This window comes from Silene latifolia, chromosome 10 (genome assembly GCF_048544455.1).
Source record: "Silene latifolia isolate original U9 population chromosome 10, ASM4854445v1, whole genome shotgun sequence".
Taxonomy (NCBI): Eukaryota; Viridiplantae; Streptophyta; class Magnoliopsida; order Caryophyllales; family Caryophyllaceae; genus Silene; species Silene latifolia.
The window spans coordinates 6,290,307-6,313,819 of NC_133535.1; the positions used below are offsets into that span (position 1 = coordinate 6,290,307).

The window sequence follows — 23,513 nt, forward strand, 5'->3', positions numbered from 1 at the left end:
ACGCTGATGATCGCCCACCATCGGCAGCAGGCGGCGTCACAACTTCTCGGTGGGGCCGGCCCGGAGGAAAGCTTGCCATCTCCACATGCCTTGACCTCTCGGCCTCCTCTTCGGCCTCCTTCACCTTTGCATCATAGGCCGCTTTGGCCTCGGCTATCTGAGCCGCCTTCGCCGCCTCCTCTTTTTCGAATCGCTTTCTCCGCGATCGGCCATCTCATCCGTAAGTCGTTCAATTTCTCCCACGGGAAGGAATCTTCAGGAATGAGCCTCTTGATTGCCTCCCTGGTCGCTTCCTCGGCCTGATCCCGGAATTGAGCGCACAAGTCAGGGAGGATCTTATCTTGAAGCACCTCAATATCTTTCTCCCTTTGGGCAAGAACAGCCCTAGTGTCCGCGAGTGCCTCCGACTGAGCCTCATACATCACCCTCCATTCTTCCCTTTTGGCAACAACGGCGTCGTAGCCACCCTTATACCTGTCCCGCTCCTCCAAAGAATCGGGCGCGGGTGGCATCAAGCGGCCTCAACTTTGGCCCTCTCGGCCGATGGGTCGCTTCTCGGCTTCCTCCGCACGCTTCCGAGCAGCTAGGAGGTCAAGCTTAGCTTTCCCGGCTTCTCCCTTTGCGGAGAGGTCAAGCTTAAGCCGTTGGATCGGGCTGGCCGGCCCGGGCCATGGCCTCATTCTTGCTCCATAAGGTAGGAGCCGGCCGGTTGAGTCCACTTCGCCGACCTCTTGGATATTCTTGTACCCTCCGCCACAAGCTCGGCGGGGGACCTTCAAGTCGAGTCAACAGTGACATTCCTATCACCCGCCTTCTCGTGTCGCTTCTCCAATTGCCGCTCGAAAGAACGGCGGTGCCGACGGCGGATCTACAAAAAATTTACACAAATAGCATCCATGTCAACATTCATTGACACATCGTAGAGTCTCGTCATCGGGAATGCATAACGAACCAGCTAAGTCTGAACCACAGGTTAGGTCCGTACCAGTCCGGGCCTTCTTAGACGGAGAACCGGGTGAATCTTTCTTTTCCCCGGCGACGGTAGAAGCCAGCAGTGGCTCTCTTCTCTTCTTCGGAGGAGGAGGGCCCTTCGCAACGGTCACCACCTCCTCGGAGACATCGATGACCTCCACATGTCCCTTCTGGGCCGTTGGGGTCGAAGAAGGAGTTGGGATTGACGCCGTTGCCAATCTGGACGCTGCCTTTGGTTTCCTCTTCGGCACGCCTCCGAGAACCCGTGCCTGAGCCGCCGCCGGATCCATAGCCTTCAGCTGCTTATCCATAAGTTCGTTGGGAGCCAGCCTACGATCACGCGCGTCAGCCTGAGGGTGCCGCTCAACGACGTTCCCGTCCTTATCAAGCCCTAACCTCTTCAAGGTCCTCTCGGACATCCTGCCAAACCGGTCTGCAAAGAAACCGGATAAGAGTTACATAAAAGAAGTAAAACAAAGCTATAAAATCGGGAGCGTAACAGTAAAGATGGGCCTCACACCGACCCTACTCACCCCGATTGAGGGCCGGTATGAGACCGACGCGGCAAAGCGGCTCATCCTCGAAGAATAATCCGAGTCGGGGCACCCATCCCTTCTCAAAGATCAAACAACGCATCGCCCGCTCTTCGTCCGCACCAAGAGGAACCTTGCTGGCATCCATCTTGAGCTTACTGGGAGACCCATTTTTCACGCCCCTCTTACTCTCGCACCGCAAGTTGACTTGTCTTTGGAAGGACCGGGCAATGGATAGTCATCCCAAGACTTCGACGTACACCCACCGCCCCTTCCAGTCCTTGCAGAAGAAAGCTTCTCGGTGAGAGGACGCCCGCTCCATCTCGCACGCTGTACCACCCCGCTTTACCGGGGGTCGACGCCCGAAGATGATGAAGCCGGCGGAACAAGTTAACTGTAGGGACCTCCCCCTTAAAAAGACAGAGCCACACGAAGCCAACTATCGTCTAACTGCCCTATTTATAGGGGAAAGCCCATGAAGAAGGACCAATCAGGGCTCAGCCCATGAAACGTCAGCCAATCAACAAACAGACACGTGTCGGACATGCAACCACGGAATGTCAATCGTTGCAACAGTTGAACGTCAATCAATGCAACAGTGACCAAGCGTCTTCAACACGCCCCTTCATATCTCTCTGCCTGTTCATCTTCCTCAACAAATTCCTAAGTATCCGTTTCTCCGCCGGCCACATGATCAACCAAGCCAGAAAGCACCGGCCAGGGGGCAATCAGAAACAACCGGCACTCTCCACCCTGGTCTCAGCCAACGTCATTGCCTTTTCCACATCGGATGTCCATTACACAACCATGTGGAGGGGGGATATGGTACGGCCTAAGCAGAGCCGCGCCGAGGTAGAAGAAGTCGGGGCAGAAAATTTGTCTTGCGCAGAATATACGCTCAGCATACATCGGAGCCCATACCACGACATAGACTACGCTGGGGGCAAATTGATGGGGCATATTCTGCACCCGCTGACCAGTCAACATATTGAGCAAGGTCAAAGATATCCACAGCAAGTCAACGGCTTAGACAAAACTTAACCGACGCAGCTGTCGGCTGTCGAGATGGGTCCCGGCCGGGCAACCAACAAATGGGCACACATTCGTGAACTCATATCCAAGACCCCTCGGCGGTGAGTCAACAGGGCCCGCCGGCCTGCCATGGGTCCCTCGGCCGAGGGGTAAGACAGTCTTTCCACCTGCTAGCCACTTGGCCACTACGTGACAAAAGGTGAAAGTCTATAAATACTCCTCTACTCTCATCGAATAAAGGATCCACAATTTAACCTAAGAATCACTATTCATCTGGTAATATCTTCCTTATCTCTCTACAATACGTACTTTGCCAAGTAACAACAACTTACCTCTCTAAGTTACTGACTTGAGCGTCGAAGTGAGTTCGCTCGGTCCAAAGCCGAGCCCTCAGTTTGTTCATCGTTTCAGGAGACCGCAAGGAGGATTCAACTAAAGACGTCATTCTACAAGCACGGGTGGTAACATATAACTCCTCTGGAATTACACCCGGAACAACAATATTTGTTATAACAATTGTGAATTATTTATTAAATAATTATTAAAAAAAATTATTAAATTTTTTTCTAATCACTTGTAAATTAAAATAAAATTTATTTATTTGTTTTTTTAGAGTAAAAAAAAAAACAAAAATAGCCTTAAATGCTTGTTGAAGACTATATTAACTCGGTTTCCTATCATTGTCACCTACCAATTTCGGTGTGCGCGGCTGGTAGTTAAGATGCCGAGTTTATATTCCAAGTTAATATTCTGTCATGATTGATTTTTTGAAAAAAAAAATTTGTACCCTGTAGTTTTAAAAAATTATGTTGTGATTTTGTTGCTGCATGGTACAATAATAATAACAAAAATACATGTAATTCATTTTTGTAATTCATTTCCGTTTATGTTCGATCCCGTATATAAGTGTAATTCCTTTCTGAAATTATGTAATTTTATCGTGTAATTTTGTTTTAAAAATTATGTAATTCAATTACATTTACTCGCATTTGTAATTACTTATTCGTATATGTTATTAATTTTATTTATACAGAATGTATAAAATTTTATCATAATATTAATTCGAAGAATATTTTCATAATATGATTTTATATAATTTGTTGCAAGACGGAATTTATCGCATGTTTAAAAAGACGGATATCTGAATAATTAAATACATTGCACACTCATGGGTCCCACCATAACATGGATTTTCAAAAAAAAAAAATGCATTAATGAGGTGGCGCGTTGTACACTGAATATTGTCTTCTGAATTTATATAGATAAGATGTGATAAAATATCCGTCAAAAAAAAAAATAATGTGATAAAATTGGTTAAATATACAATTGAGGTAGAGTAGTCTCGAAGATAAAGAGACACAAACAAGCTCATTTTGTCACAATCATAATTAATTGTCTACTTTCTACAGTTTATTAATCACTTTCATAATTAAATTTATGTATACAATTACATTAATCAACTTACTAATCATATCCCCTCTTTCCAATTTATATTTACTCTTCTTTCATTTCCCATCAATGCAAGAAAGCCATAATTTACAAAATATTCCTTTTTTTGGGTTCAAATGAGCGCCGCTGGTAAGAATCAACCTCCTAATCTCACGGTTGGATTAAGAGTATTTTATCACTTAAGTTAACTTTTATTCTTATATTTTATAAAATATTTTTGTTGTATTTTAGAAAATATAGCGAGTGTAATTAAACAGAAAAATAGAAATTAGTTTAAATGATAAAATTTGAGCTGGGGTAATATTAAACTTACGATCGACTCATATGCATTAAAATAAAACAATAATGTTCGAGTTAGTGAATTAATTAATATTTATACAAAAGTGTATTATAAGAGATTAATGTTCTTTTTATTTAAAATATATAAGGATAAATTAAACAAAATGAAAAAATCATCATACGAGTTCGTATCAATAATATGATAGTGAAAATAGGAAAATCATCTAATGAATATTTCAATTTGATATGTTAACATTATAATATAAGACGATTTTATAAAAAAAAACAATTTAGGTCAATAATCCTATTTGAGTGGTGAAGGTGAAACATTTCTGTGATAAAAAATACATATCTTTTCTTATTGTTAGGATTCTCAATTTCTCACATGCAATATCTACTCAACTAGAAGTCTTATTGTATTAAATTTACAAAGTCATAGCTTCACAAAAAAAAAAAAAAAAAAAAAAAATTACAAGGTCATAGTTTGTTATAGATGCTAAAATTTGTTAGTGACACAATCTTATCACAACATGCTAATTAGTATTTTTTATTTATTTATTTAATCACCCATATTTTTTTCCTAGTTAATAGACCAAGGCAATTTATTTTTTTTGTTATAAGTTACAACGATGTGTGTAATGAGATAATTCGTAATTTCGTATGGTCTATGTAAACAATTAAATGTAATGGTCCACCCAAACAAAATGTCTATTCTAGTAGAGCAACATAGTTAAGTCTCCATCGAATTGAGCCCATTCGAGCACGAGCATAAGATCGCGAAAGCGACAATACTCTTTATAAATTTTAATGTTTTTTCTTCTGTTATCTACCTCATTTAATCTTAATAATTATAATATCTCTCTTATAAAACGATTTAAGTTGTATAATCATTATGTGAAATGTGGAACCCGTCATATGACAACATTAAATTTGTCTTTAAATTTTTCATATTAATTATACAATTATTCCTCAAGATTTTGCTTCTATTTTGACGGATATTTTGTGAGATAAAATGGTAACAAAATGGGTTAGTGGAGAAAGGGGCCCACATGAATAGTGTTGCGAGAGAGAGAAAAAAGTGGAGATATCATGAGGTAAAATGGTATCCGTCTTCAGCTTGTGACGGATATGTCATGTCTTCAATGAGAATTTGTGTTAATTATAAAACCGTAATAACAATAAGGTCGTGTTCTTTCGACTGAAAAAAGATGAACAAGACCAAATAAGTTAAAGTAAGAGTTAAACTTTTCTTATTCACAATACTAACAATGAGTCGATAACTCAAACTCAGGACCTCTGACTAAACTAAAACAAATTCTCGAAAGAGCCAATATTAATCATTTTGTCGACCTAAAACACACCATGGACCATCCAACAAACAAACATACAGACCTAGTTTTCTAGGGTAAGGTAAGACAAGAGTCCCTTATTTAAAGACTATCAATTTATACATACAATTATTGCAAAGTTCTGCCTAAAATGGGGACAACCCTATAATATTGTTCAAAAATTAGGAGTAATTACTAGTAAAAGACACAAAATAGTAGCCTCTATTTTTAGCTGTGTTCCAAAATTAAATTACATCAAAAATTGTTCAATTCTCATGAATATTGCCTTTTATTACCGGTTACAAACTCACGGTAAGTCTTGCTTAAGAAGAAGTATCCATCTTAATTTTTAAAATGAGTCAAACACTACCACTTGATGATAAAAAAAAAACAAATTTTTTAAAATTTCCTAGGCAGCTTGTCATGTGATTTGGTATGTATTTGATCCGTTTTAAACTTAAGACGGGTTTTATCCATCTTAAATGGAATTTGTGTATAGGAAAAATTGGTCCAAAAATTGTTTTTGCATTAAATAAATTTGCCTGCGGTCCATGCAACATGCAGCAGAGTATGACAATATGACAGTACAGTAGAATCCCAGTTGCAGTAATAGTTTTTTTGGCTCATATTATGACATTTCTAATAAATGACTTTCAAACATATTAGTGAAATAATAAAGTCGGAAATAATTACAAGTAATTAATTAAAAGAAGAATAAGTTTTATTAATTCCCTGTCTTTTCGGGTCCACAAACTGAATTTAATCCATTGGTTTTTCTTAAGACGGATAATGTAAAACGGGTCAAATTCTACCGGAAATGCGTATAAATGGTAGGTACTCCGAAGAAGAATTTGTCATTCTCTATACATTATGATATTGGGGCATTCATCTATTTGACCAATTTTATTATTTACATACATCTTAAGAGTTAAATTCTTTATAGCTAGTCTTGCTTGGGACGGGCTAATCCCGTCACAAGCTTGTGACCTCTCACAAAAGGGTAGAGGGGACAAGGTGGGGCACCCCCCATGTGCTTCCCACTCACCTCTCAATTGGCATTTTATGAGAGAAAACGGTATCCGTCACAAGCTTCTGACGGATATTGCCCGTCTTCAATGAGATTTTGTGAATTCTTTATCTATTGACAAAGTATATTTATTAAAATGTCTTGGTACAACACATTTAACAATACAAACAAAAAGTAAAGGAAGATCATCTATAATGACGCCTTAACGGTGTCAGAATATTTTGAGTCGAGTCAATTTTAGGTTAGTTGTCAATTTTTTAATTAATTCATGATGCCATGCCGTCCTAAGGTAATACTCGTATAATTTTCAAATTAGTCAAATTCAATAATTTAATACATCAGCTATATAAATTTATGTAATTAATTATTGGCTATACTACCATTCACACTGTGATTTAAAATTGTGACAAATAATGATTCTTTTTAATTATTTTACGAAATTGGTTTTCGAAAATTGAGTTACAAATAACGGAATATCTAGTAATCAATCTACTCCTGGTTGAATTTAAATCGCTAAAAATTCGTTTTCAAATCTATAAAAATATATATATAAAAACACAAAAATCAATCTTACACAATCAAAAATCTATCTAACAAGAAAATAATTATTAATTAATTAATTAGTACTAATACTTATCTTAAACCCAAAAAAATAGGGTAGTTTTAAACCCAAAAAATTCCTAATAAATCGCAATTAGTGAATCTCTCCACCCTTATCAATCTCAACCGCTTGTTCGTATTGACTTCCCCCCTAAATCTAGCGGGCCCCACTCCCACTCCCTCAAACTGCTTTCCCCTTCAAACACTAGCAGTTCACTCCACTACTACTAAGGGCATTTTCGTCATTTTACCCTCCATTAATCTTGTTACAACCCCATCATTTACTGTATTTTTTTCTTACCTTTACCCCTACAAACCATTGACTACAAGAAAACCATTAATTACATTATCCCATTTTGTAATACCGATTCACATCCTAAAACGATTTTTTTACATATGAAAGTGTTTGTTTATTGCGCGTAATAATTGACTACTTAACCAATAAAAGAACCGTTTGAGCCTGTTTATTGCGCGTAATAATTGACTACTTAACCAATAAAAGAACCGTTTGAGAGACTCAAACTGTAACACGACGTTATTATCCTATAATTTGCAAAATAGTTAATACTTGTCTAAACCGATCATATACTGAACTTGAACTATATTGTAAAACGGACATTCTTTATAATATCTTTTAATTTTCGCCAACTATATATTATGAATTTACATCCGTTTTAAATACTCATCTAAAGTTGACCATCTACTGATCGTCACACTATATTATAAAACGAACATTCTTCATAATTGTGGCCGTTAACATTCGTTCTACGCAATATTAATTTAAAACCGTCTTACAAAAGGAGTAATAAAACAAACATAATTAATTAGTGTAGTTAACCTGTCGGAGGGTAAATTAGTCATTTTCTTACCTCCATTCACATTGTTTTAAACACTCCTCTCTCTTTTAACCACCATAACAAAGCGTCAAAAATATCTCCATCAAATCCAACACTTCTCACAAAAAACAAAAAAAAAATAATAATAAAAAAAAAAAATCAATGGAGAGAGAATACATCCCGCCACCGCCTCCGCCGCCGAACGCGGCGGCGGAGGCCAACGGCGTCGACGAGAGAATCTGGAAAGCGTGTGCAGGGAGCTTAGTTCAACCACCAGTAGTTAACTCTAGGGTTTACTATTTCCCTCAAGGACACGTGGAGCAACCTACGCCGTCGATTCCACTCTCCTCGTTCTCACCTGCCGTCACATCGAAGCCGTTCATTCATTGCCGTGTCGAACACGTTTCCTTGCTCGCTGACGTGAACACCGACGAAGTTTTCGCGAAGATCCGTCTTCAACCTCTCAATATCCTTCCAGAACATTCTAGAAACTTCGGTGAACATGAATTCGAAGGTTCGGAGAATAACAGAGTAGTATTAGGAGTTGGAGGTGGAGGAGGTGATGAAAACGACGTCGTTTCGTTTGCGAAGGTGTTGACGCCGTCAGATGCGAATAACGGAGGAGGATTTTCAGTTCCGAGATTTTGCGCAGATTCGATTTTTCCGCCGTTAGATTTTGACGCGGATCCTCCGGTTCAAACGCTTCGGATCACGGATATTCACGGTAATTCTTGGGAGTTTCGACATATTTACCGCGGTACGCCACGTCGACATTTACTTACTACAGGATGGAGTAAATTCGTTAACAGTAAAAAACTCGTCGCCGGAGATACTGTCGTTTTTACGCGGAAAAATGCTTCCGGCGAGTTATTCGTCGGAGTACGACGAGCAGTGCGGCCGAAGGCGGTTATGCCGGTGGCGGAGGGAGTTTATGGTAATTTGGAGCCGCCACCGGGGTATGTGAAGAAGAATAAGGGGAGGGAGAAGGTGATTGAGGTGGTGGTTGAGGCGGCTGAGAGGGCAGCGCGTGGGGTAGGGTTTGAGGTGGTTTATTATCCGAAACCGGGTGTGGCGGAGTTTGTTGTGGCAGCGGAGAGGGTGGAGAGGTCGTTGGGAGTGTATTGGACTGAAGGGGTTAGGGTTAAGATGGCGACCGAGACGGAGGATTCTTCGAGGTTGCAGTGGTTTCAAGGGACGGTTGTGGCGGTTTCTGTTAGGGATAGTGGGTTGTTCCGTGGGTCTACTTGGCATATGCTTGAGGTATTATTCGGGTTTTGCGCTGTTAATTTGATTTGAATGGAATGTTTGTTGATTTGTTTGTTTTTATCTGAAAAATGTGGTACTGGTAGTTTCTTAATAATATCCGATTTGGATTTGTTTGATTGTTTGCTAATTAGCTTCTGTTTATGCAATGCACTTACATTTTGACGATTGTTGATGATTGTTTGATGCAAACGTAGTATTGGAATGTGTGGTAATTGGTAATTGATTTCGTGTTCTACTGGCTTAGTTGTAAAGCATTTGATAGTGATGCATTGCTAGATGTCGTGGTATGCGAGTGTCTGGAGGCCAGGTACTGGTTTTTTTGCTGTCACAATGAGGAGCGTTTTGCAGCTTATGTATTAGGTGGCGCAATTTAATTTGTGAAGCGTTTTGCACTATGGATAGGGGGCTAGAGCCAGGGCTAGGGCGAGTGCACGTAGTCATGAACCCATAGTCGTATACTTTTGATTTGTTATTAGCTGAGTGCTGAAGGTCATGCTACCTGAGCATTCTGATTTCTAGGTTGAGCGATGGTGCTCAGAGGAAATGAAGGGTCATATGTTGTATATGTGTTAAGGTAAGCGGATCTTGGCAAAAACCAGAGGGGGCCAAGATTCGGGATAACAGGACCCCAAGTTCTAGCTTGTGTACGAGTATAAATTAAGCTCGTACATGATCTTGAAAAGCACTGTCTGGGTCCCTCCGTGCCTAAAGGAAGGTCCGCCCGTAGTTAGGATCATTAGAAAAATTTCTGAATGTGCCGTTTCTCAAATAAAAGAGACTGAATGTTGGAAATGTCAGTCTGTCAGATATGATATTTAAAATTTCCCTAATAAGGAGGATTTTTTTTGGGGAAAAAAATTGGTTTTAGACTTTAGTGCACCAAATTAGATGGAATCCATATTATTGGTACAATGATTTATGCCTTTGCCTAAGTAAGGTGGTTATACATTTACTGTCTTAATCGACAACCTAACCAATTTTTCTTTGTTCTAAGCCTGAGACCCTGCGTACAAAGTTTATACCGTGAAACATAAATATCCTCAAGTTTTCCCTTTAAAAAAAAAAATTAGCTAATGTCTGTAGAAAGTGTAACAGAAGTTCCAGGGAAAAAATACGAATTGTGTCCTGTTATTAAGTACTGGGAAAATATTGAGGATGTACAAATAGTGGACATGCCCTCTGTCTCTGATGGGCAATTTTAATTCTATGCAGACGGTGGTGCATGTTGGTGTTTAGTATGTGCAGTCATTCTTTAACCTGGTTGTGACATACTCTGCTGACAGCTAATTGCTTCTGAACTATTCATTAACCCTGCCTATTCTAATCCATAAGATGTGGTAATATAATCCACATTCACTGGCGATTTAAATGGGTTAAATATAAAGAGTTCAGAATCGAAAAACATCATCTACCTTTTTTTTTTCTTCTGTTCTTTATCTTTTTCACCCCTAAATATCTCAAATACATTCTAGTTCCTATACCAACTCTGAACCCCTGTTTTTTGATACACCTTATTATGTTTTGAAACATTTAATACATTGAATCCGGTCAAGTATTTTATAGTACTTCTGTATACTGATACGCCTTATTATGTATAGCACCTATCTTTTACATATTTGTGCACAAAATGGGAAAAAGAATCACATTATATTCCTATTTGAGCAGAGTATATGCTTGTATGGTCTTAAGTTCAAGTTGCATATAATATGAGTATGGACAATAATCTCTTTTTCCTTTATATGTTTTGCAGGTGAAATGGGACGAACACGAAATTCTGAAAAACATGAACAGAGTGAGCCCTTGGCAGGTCGAGTTCATTCCTCCAACACCACCTATCCACACTACTTTTCCACCCACAAAAAAACTCAAGTACTCAACTAACTCAGGACTATATGATGGCGAGGAGGAGTTCCCCTTGCCGTCTGTTGGATTCAGTTCAATGATGAGCCAGTTGGGCCCATCCTTTTTAAATCACAATTCTTTTCCTGCGGGCATGCAGGGAGCCAGGCAAAGTAACTTTTTTATATCAAATTTACCTAATATTAGTAATACCAATGGTACACATCAGTTGCACCGTGATATTCACGTCGATAGTGTATCAGAGAGGGCAAATGGAGGACCCATTGATTTGAATGCTGGTAAAACTCCATCTGAAGACACACCTTCACCTGATAGCCAAAACAGTGTCCAGTTTTTCTGTACAGCGGGTTCCAAACAAAAGTCTCCTGGCTTGACCAAAGAAGTCGGTATCACTTCATTCCAGCTCTTTGGCAAGACCATTCATATGGAAAAACCTCTCAACAGTATAGATGAAATTAGTACTACTGAATATGATGATTGTGGAGCAAAAGGTGCAGCAACTACCATGGATCATCCAATGGCGAACTCATACAAGAAGTTACATGATAAGATTGGTACTCAGTGTGAGAGTCCACCTCTCGGAGGATTCGTGAATGGGTAAAATATCTGTTGTTTTCGGATGGAAGTTTGTACAGGTATTATGTTGATCTTTTGTTCTATTACCAGTCGTACTGAAGAACAGCTAGTCTCCTGGGAGACGTCTAACAATTATATAATGCTTCCCATTTAAGAAAGAAATCACACCCACTAACCCTCTGAAAACTTATCACACTGTCTTAACTATCCAGTTTATGGGTCTGTCGTAACTGAGAATTTGTGCTAAACAAATGACTCTGTAATTTACTAGCTGACTGTTCTGTTTTGTTTCTGAAATTTTTATCTGCACTTGATTAATTGATCAATTGACCATCAATGGTTGCTTGTGATTTAAGTATCCCAGCTATGAGGGCCAGGCTGATGTAAAACCTTTCACTAGATGATTTTGTAATCCATAAGAGTATGTCTGTATGTGCATCCGACTCCCTTACCCGTAAGTGGAATCTCTTGAGGCATTGCGGTAATGATGTTGTTGTATCCGCTAACCTTGCTGATCAAAAAGGGCTTTCTTGCATCTGATTTTTTTAGGCCATACTTTGTTTGGAACCTCGCTAAAATGGGATTTTATTGAAAGATAAACTAGAGTGAGCAGGTTGCTTTGTTTACCAAGGCTTCTATGGTATACTAGACTGTCCTACAGACTGGTTCTCCATTAATTAAGGGCGCTATTGTTTAGGAACCGAAATCGCCATTGCTCCACCCATTGTATTTCACATCCTTTGAATATGTTAAATGCGTGTCGTGTATTTTTCATGTCCGTTTAAGAAAACAATCAAGTGGGTACAGCAGGAGGTGACTAGGAGTCTAGACATCGGACCGACACTGTTCGTGAAGCCTTAGTTTTTGTTTCTGGTACTCGGTCTTTTACAGGACCCACTCCCTCTTGTCTCTGCATAGGTTAAGACACTCCTGTGTGTGCTGTCTGCCGAGTCATTGACGATCATCTGTCCTGTGTGATGTACCATTTCATGCCCTATCTTTCTCTCCTTTTGACACGTCCCTTTTGAAATTAATAAATATTCCGGCCAATTCATCAGATTCTGTACATTTGCTTTTGGTGCATGTGACTTTCTGGAGGTACTTGTGTTGTTGAACATACCCAAAAAGGAAAACGTAAAGAATCTGTTGAACATACCCAAAAAGGAAAACGTAAAGAACCTGATGACTAGGAGGGAGTATGTAATAACTGTCTTACTTTGTTGATATGTTGAAAAAAAATGAAAAATAGGTGAGGTCGGGATATGAGATAAGACTCCGAACAAGATAGATCTTCAATTTTGTGTAGTACTTGATCGTGTCTCATCTCCGGTCATACAAGTGATTTTTTATGTTTAGGAGTGAAATATGAAAAGAAACATCATTACTAGCAGTCTAGCACGGTATATAGGATATGTTCTCGGCTTCTCGCTTTGCCTGTACTCGACATTTTGACTTGCCATGATTTGAAGAGTTCTCAATTTGATTAATTTTCTTACTCCATCTCGTTTTCAGTTTATTGATTAACGAAATGTCCGACATTCATTACCTTAATTTGCAAAACTGATGCAATTTTTTTTTACCCATGGTTTCAGGTCAGGTAAACTAGTGAACTCAGGCTTGCACCAGGCGTTGCAGTTCATACCGTAGGTGTTATATATGCAGATCTATCTATTTCACTAAGGAACACGTAGTATTTATAGAGCTTCCTAATGTAGTTTCATATCTCTGGAGTTTGCTGTTTTGCAACACTTGTAAAACTAAACTAGGAATTCCCAGATGAACTTGGTTTGAATAATCGTCTAATCTCCTTTCAGTTTAGTAGCGGACATAATTGTAATTTATCAATCGTGCGAACGGGAAATTGGTGCTTTGTGTGGATTAAGTTGTGAGTTGTTTTTCAAATTTAGCATGTTCTTCGTAGTCCATGTAATTGACATAAAAACCGAAGCAAGCTTATGGTCTTATGGATGCTCTCTGACAAAGCCGTTATAGGTTTGTTTGAAACCCGAGTCTCTGAAGCTGGGTTTTTGACAAAAAGAGCAAGTACCATTGCATCTAAGTTGTTTAGACATGTTGAACTTGGGCCAGTGTCTTTTTGGCCAAGTCCTAAGGTCAAAAGACTACTTAGTTTGTGTAAGACGCTTCAAGTTCTTGTGAATCGGTTTAGTAAAGAGTACATCTTAATTTTAATGTGTGTATGTTGCTAATTCACTAAAAATGTCTTCTGTTCATGTTGTATTATATGTTTATACTCCTTCCATTGCAATTTTATGGTCCTCTCTCCCTCAAAATTTATCCCAAAATTATTATCCTCATCCTCGTCATTCTATGAATTTTGACATGCTAATCCTCATTTGTAATTGACACTTTTCGTCACAAGCTGCAAGTGGAAGAGCAAGCAGAAAAAGGATTGTGAGACGTTATAAGCTTAGGACGGTCACGAGTGAGACCTTCTGATTTTGACATCCATGGGATCACAAATGATTCATGTTCAACAATTGGTATTACCAAATTGTGGTGGATTCACAATAAACTATGACTTGGATTTTACAATTGGACTACACTTCTATCAAATGTATGGGTTTTGTGTAGGATCCACAACAAACCCAAAATTGCCCAAAATTTAGCACAACTAATCCTAGTTCCTACACTCTACCCAATCTCCATCTTCCCCAATCTTCCAATTTACTATTTCTTCAACTTGCAAATTAAATTAAAATCCTCCATACTTCAAACCCTAATTCTAGAATACTCTACAACACAATCTATCACTTTCAATTTATTATACCAAATAATCTCATAATCTTACATTGTTTTATTTGTAATAACCATAGGAAAATGGCTGTTTTTCTATCAAGTTCTAATCCCTTTTTCTATGCTTCATTTCAATCTATTAAACAACCATTAAATACCAACAAATTTACCCCTATTTCTTTCAATTTACCTTCAAAGAATTACACTTTTTCTTCTCTTTCAATTCCTTATTCATTTTCACATAATGGGTATTATCATGGAAGCCATGATTTCAAATGCTTTGTTTCTGCACAAGATGATTCTATTAACACTGTATGCTTCTTTCTTTTGCTGTAAAAATTGATTAATTTGCTTGATTTGTGTAAGTCTCTTGTAAGACGGTTTTATTTTTTATAATAATACACTGTAAACCACCTGCTAAAGACGATAATGCGCTTCTTACACTCCCTTTCTGGTCATTTGTTGTCCTATTCCATTTTGGGCATCTCAGTAAATTGTTGTTCTTTCTATTTTAAGAATGAACTTGATGAGCAATTTGATAATGCGCTTCTTACACTCCCTTTCCGGTCATTTGTTGTTCCACTCAATTTGTTCCACTTGTCATTTAGTAGTTGACCCCTCCCCTTTCCTTGGTCTTTGTGCCAAAATCAAAGGACAACAGTTGACTGGGATGGAGGGAGTAGTTTATTTTGGTGTAAAGGAAGCCAGGGGGAATTTGATGCGGACGGGATTTAAACTCTGGTCATGGGTACGACCTTTCATGACTTTGCGAGCTGAGCTAGCTAGCATCTAAATATGGTAGTTAGTGAATGTTCGTTTAGTAGGGTTATTTAAGTAAAGTAACGCGTGTTTTAGAATAATATTTGTGCATATATTTTGAAAAACGTATACAATTAAATGGAACTGAGGAAGTAGAAGATGAGGTGTTGAGGTTTTTTGGTAGTTGGCAAGTCGCTGGATTTTATTCACTGATAAGTTTGGTTAAAGCTTATCATGAAAACATGGTTATATTATGCTTGTTTGTGATGTTTTGAGAATTGGGTCAATTCGGACTTGCTTGGAATAAGGGAACTTTTGCTAGTAACACACATTCTTTAGGATAATGTAACCCGAAAAGCTTGCATCGTTGAGGTTGTTGTTATACGGGTAGTAAGGATAAAACAAAGGAGAAAGGGAGGTAACGATGATGGTGGATAGAGGAAGGAGATGAAGAAACGGTAATATATTACCCGTAAGAAGTACATAGTTATAGTTATCCCCCTTCCTAGTTTTGATAGTAAAAGTAAACCTCTACGGGAGTCATAGTTTCCCGTCCCCACCACCACCATCATATATTCGTATGTCTTCATTTATCCTTTTTTTTTCCTCCCTTGTTTATCCTCTATTACACCGTGTATAGTAATTAACCCCTAATTTAGTTGAGCTTTGAATAGGAGTAATAGTTAACCAACGAGTGCACCACATTTTTCTCTTGCCATCACCATCACTTCCCTCTGTGTCAATTTTTTTTTAAATTGTTATCATCTGATGATTGCAACCATTCAAAGAAAATTCTTAATCTGTATGTTCTAGACTTCTAGCTTAATGCATGGGTTGGATACAAACGTAGGAAGGGAAGACGGGAAAGGAAGGTAGGAGAGGGAAAAGTGGAGGCTTTGTTTTCCGTCCAATTCCTTACATTGTCTGAATTGAAATCTGGCTTGTAGGAGGTAAAATGAATCTCTCCCGTTCCTCCAACCCTCCCCCCTAATCCTCTTTAATCTCTCCAATTAACCGAAGCTATTAATTTTAGTGATCGAAACGTAATCCAGCATACATTTGGGAGGGAACAGTTCTCCAAGGTGTATTAAGTTACAAATACTTTTGACTGACGGAATGCTAATCTCCAACTTGTGAAACGGTTTACAATTTATTGATAAGTTGCGCCCTTGAATTTTTTGTAACTGGTGCTTTTCTGTAGATGGAAGAAGAAAAGGAAGATGAGCAAGAAGTTGGGGAAATAGAAGACACAGGGGAAAAGAAAAAGTGGGAAAGTGTGGAAACCCTAACTAGATTCTATAAGGAGGCTATTTTAGCGGGGGATTTTCACACTGTTGCTGAAATAGAGACGGCTTTTTACCGATTAGAAACTGAGAATAGTGAGTTGGTTGACAAAATATCAACTATGTCAGAAGAGATCACTGCTGGAAAAGAGAGATATATTCGGCTACAGGCTGACTTTGATAATTTTAGAAAGAGATCGGAAAAAGAGAAGCTTTCAGTACGAAGTGATGCACAAGGAGAAGTTATTGAGAGTCTTCTTCCCATGGTCGATAATTTTGAGAGAGCAAAGCAGCAGCTGAAACCAGAAACAGATAGGGAAAAACAGATTGATACCAGTTATCAGGGTATATACAAGCAGTTTGTAGAAATCATGAGGAGTTTACGGGTGTCTGTCGTAGCTACAGTCGGAAAGCCTTTTGATCCAACAGTAAGTCTCACTTTCTCTGATTTTTCTGATGCTTACTTCTAGCATTTTGGTTATCGTGTTACCTCCATTCTTTTCTTTTTGTCCCTTTCTTCAAATTTAACCACCACAGGCCTACCTTTTTTTGTGAGAGAAATTTTAAAACTCGGGGGGTGTTTGGTTATCGTGTTACCTCCATTCTTTTCTTTTCACCCGGTCTATGATCAAGACAAACGATCAGTCTAGTTGAAAGCATTGGGTACTGGGTGGACATCAACCTCAACCATGCTTGTAATGTTTTCAATTGTATGCTTGTTCGATATTATGATATTTAGTTCTCGTATCATACGTATTATTGTATACTCCATAGTAGTTAGTAAGGCACTAAATGAGATAGAAGATGTTTTATATATTCGAGCTTCTCTTACATCCTAAATGTTCCATGGTGTAGTTTCATGAGGCCATTGCAAGAGAGGAATCAGAAGAATTCAAAGAAGGCATTGTAAGCCAAGAATTCAGGCGCGGCTTCATTCTGGGTGATCGGCTGTTGAGACCGGCAATGGTAAAGGTGTCTTCTGGTATCAAGAAACCAAATTCCACAGAACAACCTACTTCATCCAGAGAACAACCCGCCACAACTTTTGGCGTAGATGAATGAACCGTCCATGGATATCATCAACCCGCGAGAATTTTTTGGCATCTAAAGCCAAACGATTGATCATTCATCATGTTCCTGTACTTCTGCCGATAATGCCATACCCTTCAGGCCGTCACGAGGCTTTTTCAATGCAAGGGTTCTATACTTCTATAGGGAATGATAACTTGGTCAGCTCTGAAAATTGGGTGATGTAACTTTGGGAAATTAGGATCCCTTGCAAATAATACTCCACTATATATGTGCCCTTCTATCTCTATTATAAAAAGAACATACTCCTGCATTGCATATCAAAATAACGATGAGAGCATCTGTCTCATCTGGGATGAGGAGATTACTCTGTTGTCGATGATGGTTTAGGAGTTTAATGATGAGTTTCGAGTAAAAAAGTATCCTAGTGAAATTGATCAATGTACATTTAGGAGGAGGATAGATCTATGCAAGAAAATGTTGTTAAATTACTTAACAATTTGACGTAAAATCGTACTAAATATAATAAAATGATCATAAATAATACGGAGTAAAAAATAATTACGAAGCATTAAAACTAATCACAACATACAGTAATTTGAGCAATGCTAATTATAAAAACATTTTTTAAAAACTTATTTTGAGTAATATCTTAGGACGAATTGTTTCTCCAAAGAATTGGTTTATGTCAAAAATTCTTCGGTTATTCTTACTTGTGAGTTGTGACGAAAGGATACTTGTGACATGTCACAACTAGACCTCCCAAACGGGTGTGGTTCAGATGGGATCAGTTGGGCTTGCAGGGATTCAAGTCAAATCGAGTTTGGTCAGGTCATTTCTGTTTCGGGTAATTTTTGACTCGGTTATTATCAAGTTATTTTTTAGATATAAATGTCAGTTTCCAGCAATAAATATTCGGGTAGGTTATTAGGTCATATAGTGTCGGTCAAGTTTATTCGTGCCGGGCTGATTTTATCAAGTCTACTCACAAATGACAATTATCTTTCTTTTTATAATTATTTAGACCGGTTACTAGCTAGCTGCTCACTATAGTCACTAGTCACAAATCACCGTTCACATTATTGGAAAAAAAAAAAAAAATAAAAAAAAAATAAAAATAAAAAATAAATAAATCACCGTTCACAAATCCAAATTTGTGAAAATTCTACTCCATTTTCCGGTCTGGGAAATGCACATAGGAGTAAATGTTTGGCGGTTATTTGCTAGTATTAGATCTGATAAAAGCAACCCGATTTTATTGTTCCAACCTAAAAAGTTAGACCCGAGACTCGAAATTGACCCAAACTACATCACCAGAATTGACCTGACTCGACTCGAATATGAATCGACCCGAAAATGAACCGATCCGAAACCACCCAACCCGAAAATGACCCGATAAAGCATAACTCAAATTGAACCGAAAGGACTTTAAAGTTTTTTTCTCTTATTCATTGACCCGAAAATGACCCGACCCGCTTGACCCAAACCAGACCTGACCGACAAATCCGAAATGACCCGACCCGACCCAAATTAACCGGGATTAGTGAAAGACCCTAAATGACCCTACCTGACCTAGCCCAGCCCGAAACTGACCCGTTTGTCTCGTTTTACAGGTCTTGAAGCAACAGAAGACATTTGACTATTTGAGTGTGCTGGTACGCGATAAACGAGTCTTGGACGAAAATCGAAAACTACTTAAAAATAAATAAATACTTGTTATTTAGGGATTAAATCGAATACGGTAACTCATGAAACGACCTCTGACACGTGGTAGAAAAATTAGGAGAAAAAGAAACATGACCCGATACGACTTGTGAAAAGGCTCAAATTTAAGCGTATAATACACGGTTTTCGGGATTACAGGATCCCGAAACAAAAATGTCCCTAAATCATACGGACAATTCCTTGGGTCAGATAAAACAGCCACACAAAATTTGAGAAGCAACAGAGGACGTTTGAGGGTGTCGGTACGCGATAGACGATTCTCGGACAGAAATCAGGTACTCTTTAAAAATAGAAAAATACCAGTTATTTATGGCTAAAATCGAATACGGTAACTCATAAAACGACCTTACGCACGTGGCAGAAAAAATGGGAGAATTTAACATAAAACGATACGACCTCTTGAATGGCTCAAATTGAAGTGTATATTCCCGGTTTTCGGGATTCTAAGATCCCAGAACAAAAATGTTCGTAAATCATGCGGACGATTACTCAGCCAGATAAAGCAACCACACAAATTTTAGAAACAACAGATAACATTTGAGGGTGCCGGTACGCGATAAATGATTTCCAAACGAAAATCAGGTACTCGTTAAAAATAGAAAAATACTTGTTATTTAAGGCTGAAATCGAATACGGTAACTCATACGCAACCCCAGACACGTGATAGAAAAACCGGGAGAAAAAAAAACATGACCCGGTACGACCTCGCAAACTGCTCAAATTTAAGTGTATATAACACGTTTTTCATGAATTCAGATTCCCGGAACAAAAATGTCCATAAATCATGCGGACGATTCCTCGGGGCAGATACAGCAGCCACACAAATTTTGAGAAGTAACAGATAACATTTGAAGGTGCCGTTACGCGATAAATGATTCTCGGACGAAAATCGGGTACTTCGTAAAAATAGACGAGTCCTTGTTATTTAGGACTGTATCAGATACGACAACTCATAAAGCAACCCTAGGCACGTTGTAGAAAAACCGGGAGAGAAGAATTATGACCCGGTACAATGTCGAATAATCTTGAAAAAAGGATTAATACTCGTTATTTGGCGCTTAAATCGAATAGGTTTACTCCTGCAATAACCTCGGACACGTGGTTGAAAAACCAGGAGAAAAACAAACGTGGTCCGGTACGACCTCCAGAACGGCTCAAACTGAAGTGTATATAAATACACGGTTTTCGAGATTTCAGGGTCCCGGAACCAAATTCTTTTGAAATCACATAAAAGGTTCATCGGATCAGGTAAATCAGCCACACATACAAAATTTGAGGAGCAACAAGGGACATTTGGGGGTGACGGTATGCGATAAACCATCATTCTTCGAACCTCGAATAATCGTGAAAAATGAATTAATACTCGTTATTTGGGGTTGAAATCGAATAGTTTAACTCCTGTAATGACCTCGGACACGTGGTTAAATAACCGGGAGAAAAACAAACGTGATCCGGTACGACCTCAAAAAAAGGGTTAAATTGAAGTGTATAATACACGGTTTTTGAGATTCGCGGAACCAGGAACAAAACTCTTTGGAAATCACAAACAAGGTTTCTCTGATCAGGAAAAGCGGCCACATAAAATTTGAGGAACAATGGAGGATAATTGGGAGTGCCGATATGCGATAAACCAGCATTCGTCGAACCTCAGATAATCTTGAAAAATTGATTAATACTCATTATTTGGGGCTGAAATCGAATATGTATACTCCTCTAATGACCTTGGACACGTGGTTGAAAAACGGGGAGAATAACAAACGTGGTCTGGTACGACCTCCCGAACAGCTCAAACTAAATTGTATAATACATGGTTTTCAAGATTTCAGGGTATCAGAACAATATTCTTTTGAAATCACATATCAGGTCTCGGATCAGGTAAAGCAGCCACACAAAATTTGAGGAGCAATGGAGGACATTTGGTGGTGCAAGAATGTGATAAACCAGCATTCGTCGAACCTCCGATAATCTTGAAAAATAGATTAATACTCGTTATTTGGGGCTGAAATCGAATATGTTTACTCCTGCAATGACCCCGGACACGTGGTTGAAAAACCAAGAGAAAAACGACCTCCCAAACGGTTCAAACTAAAGTGTTATAATACACGGTTTCGAGATTCTAGGATCCAGTAACAAAATTCTTTGGAAACCACACAGAAGGTTCCTCAGAGCAGGTAAAACGGCCACACAAAATTTGAGGAACAACGGTGGGGGGGGGGGAGGGTTGAAAGTATGCGATAAACGATCATTTGTCGAACATCGGATAATCTTGAAAAATGGATTAAATCTCGTTATTTGTTGCTGAAATCGAATAGGCTTACTCTTGCAATCACCTCGGACGCGTGGTTTAAAAACTGGAAGAAAAAAACGTGGTCTGGAATGACCGCTCGAATGGATCAAACTGAAGTGTATAATACACGGTTTTGAGAGATTTCATGGTCCCAGAATAAAATTCTTTTGATATCAGCCTGAAAGTTCCTCGGATCAGGTATAGCAACCACACAAAATTTGAGGAGCAACATAGGACATTTGGGTGCCTGTATGCGATAAACCATCATTCGTTGATCCTCGCATAATCTGGAAAAATGGATTAATACAATAGGATTAATCCTGCAATGACCTCGGACACGCGGTTCAGAAACCGGGAGAAAAACAAACGTGGTCTGGTACGACCTCCTGAATGGCTCAAACTGAAGTGTATAAGACACGTTTTGAGATTTCAGGGTCCGAAAAAAATTCTTTTGAAATCACACGGAAGGTTACTCGGATCAGGTAAAGCAGCCACCCAAAATTTGAGGAGCAACAAAGGACATTTATGGGTGTCGGTATGCGATGAACCATCATCCGTCGAACCTGGAATAATCGTGAAAAATTAATTAATACTCGTTATTTGAGGCTGAAATCGAATTGATTTACTAATGCAATGATCCTAGACACGTGGTTGAAAAAAAGAGAAAAAAACAAACGTGGTCCGGTACGACCTCCCGAACGGCTCAAACTGAAGTGTATACACTTCAGTTTGAGCCGTTCGGTAGGTCGTACCGGACCCCGTTTATTTTTCTCCCTGTTTTTCAATCACGCGCCCGAGCTCATTTCAGGAGTTAACCTATTCGATTTCAGCCTCAAATAACGAGCATAAATAGATTTTTTCACGATTATCCAAGGTTCGACGAATTCTGGTTTATGGCATACCGGCACCCCCAAATGTCTTCCGTTGGTACTCAAATTTTGCGTGGCCGCTTTATCTGACCCGAGAAACTTTCTATGTGATTTCCGGAGAATTTTGTTCCGGGACATTGTAATCCCGAAAAACCCTGTATGACACTTCAGCTTGAGCCGTTCGGAAGGTCGTACCGGACCCTGTTTCTTTTTCTCCCTGTTTTTCAATCACGCGTCCGAGCTCATTTAAGGAATTAACATGTTCGATTTCAGCCTCAAATAACGAGCTTTTAACACATTTTGACACATTTTTCACGATAACCCGAGGATCGGCGAATGCTGGTTTGTGGCACACCGGCACCCCCAAATGTCTTCCGTTGGTACTCAAACTTTGCGTGGCCGCTTTATCTGACACGAGGAACTTTCTATGTGATTTCGGGAGAATTTTATTCCGGGACCCCGGAATCCCGAAAAACCGTGTCATATACATTTCAATTTGAGCCGTTCGGAAGGTCGTACCGGACCCAGTTTCATTTTCACGCTATTTTTCAATCACGCGTCCGAGGTCGTTTCAGGAATTAACATGTTCGATTTCAGCCTCAAATAACGAGCTTTTAACACATTTTAACACATTTTTCACGATAACCCGAGGATCGGCGAATGTTGGTTTGTGGCACACCGGCACCCCCAAACGTCTTCCGTTGGTACTCAAACTTTGCGTGACCGCTTTATCTGACACGAGGAACTTTCTATGTGATTTCCGGAGAATTTTGTTCCGGGACCCCGGAATCCCGAAAAACCGTGTATTATACACATCAATTTGAGCCGTTCGGAAGGTCGTACCGGACCCTGTTTCTTTTTCTCCCTATTTTTTAATCACGGGTCCAAGCTCGTTTCAGGAATTAACATGATCGATTTAAACCTCAAATAACGAGCTTTTAACACATTTTAACACATTTTTCACGATAACCCGAGGATCGGCGAATGCTGGTTTGTGGAACACCGGCACCCCCAAATGTCTTCCGTTGGTACTCAAACATTGCGTGGCC

General features: G+C 39.2%; 2 protein-coding genes across 2 annotated transcripts; both read left to right on the top strand.

Moving 5' to 3' along the window:
- Positions 1–8,140: 8,140 nt before the first annotated feature.
- Positions 8,141–13,660, top strand: LOC141604873 (auxin response factor 17-like). The gene is made up of 3 exons (XM_074423423.1): positions 8,141–9,316; positions 11,073–11,817; positions 13,351–13,660. Exons 1-2 carry the CDS (start codon positions 8,219–8,221, stop codon positions 11,781–11,783), a joined length of 1,809 nt encoding a protein of 602 aa, XP_074279524.1. The 5' UTR covers positions 8,141–8,218; the 3' UTR covers positions 11,784–11,817; positions 13,351–13,660.
- A 564-nt stretch (positions 13,661–14,224) lies between these two features.
- LOC141604874 (uncharacterized) lies at positions 14,225–17,903 on the top strand. The gene is made up of 3 exons (XM_074423424.1): positions 14,225–14,824; positions 16,473–16,982; positions 17,410–17,903. The coding sequence occupies exons 1-3, from the start codon at positions 14,597–14,599 to the stop codon at positions 17,614–17,616; spliced, it is 945 nt and encodes a 314-aa protein (XP_074279525.1). The 5' UTR covers positions 14,225–14,596; the 3' UTR covers positions 17,617–17,903.
- Positions 17,904–23,513: the final 5,610 nt, after the last annotated feature.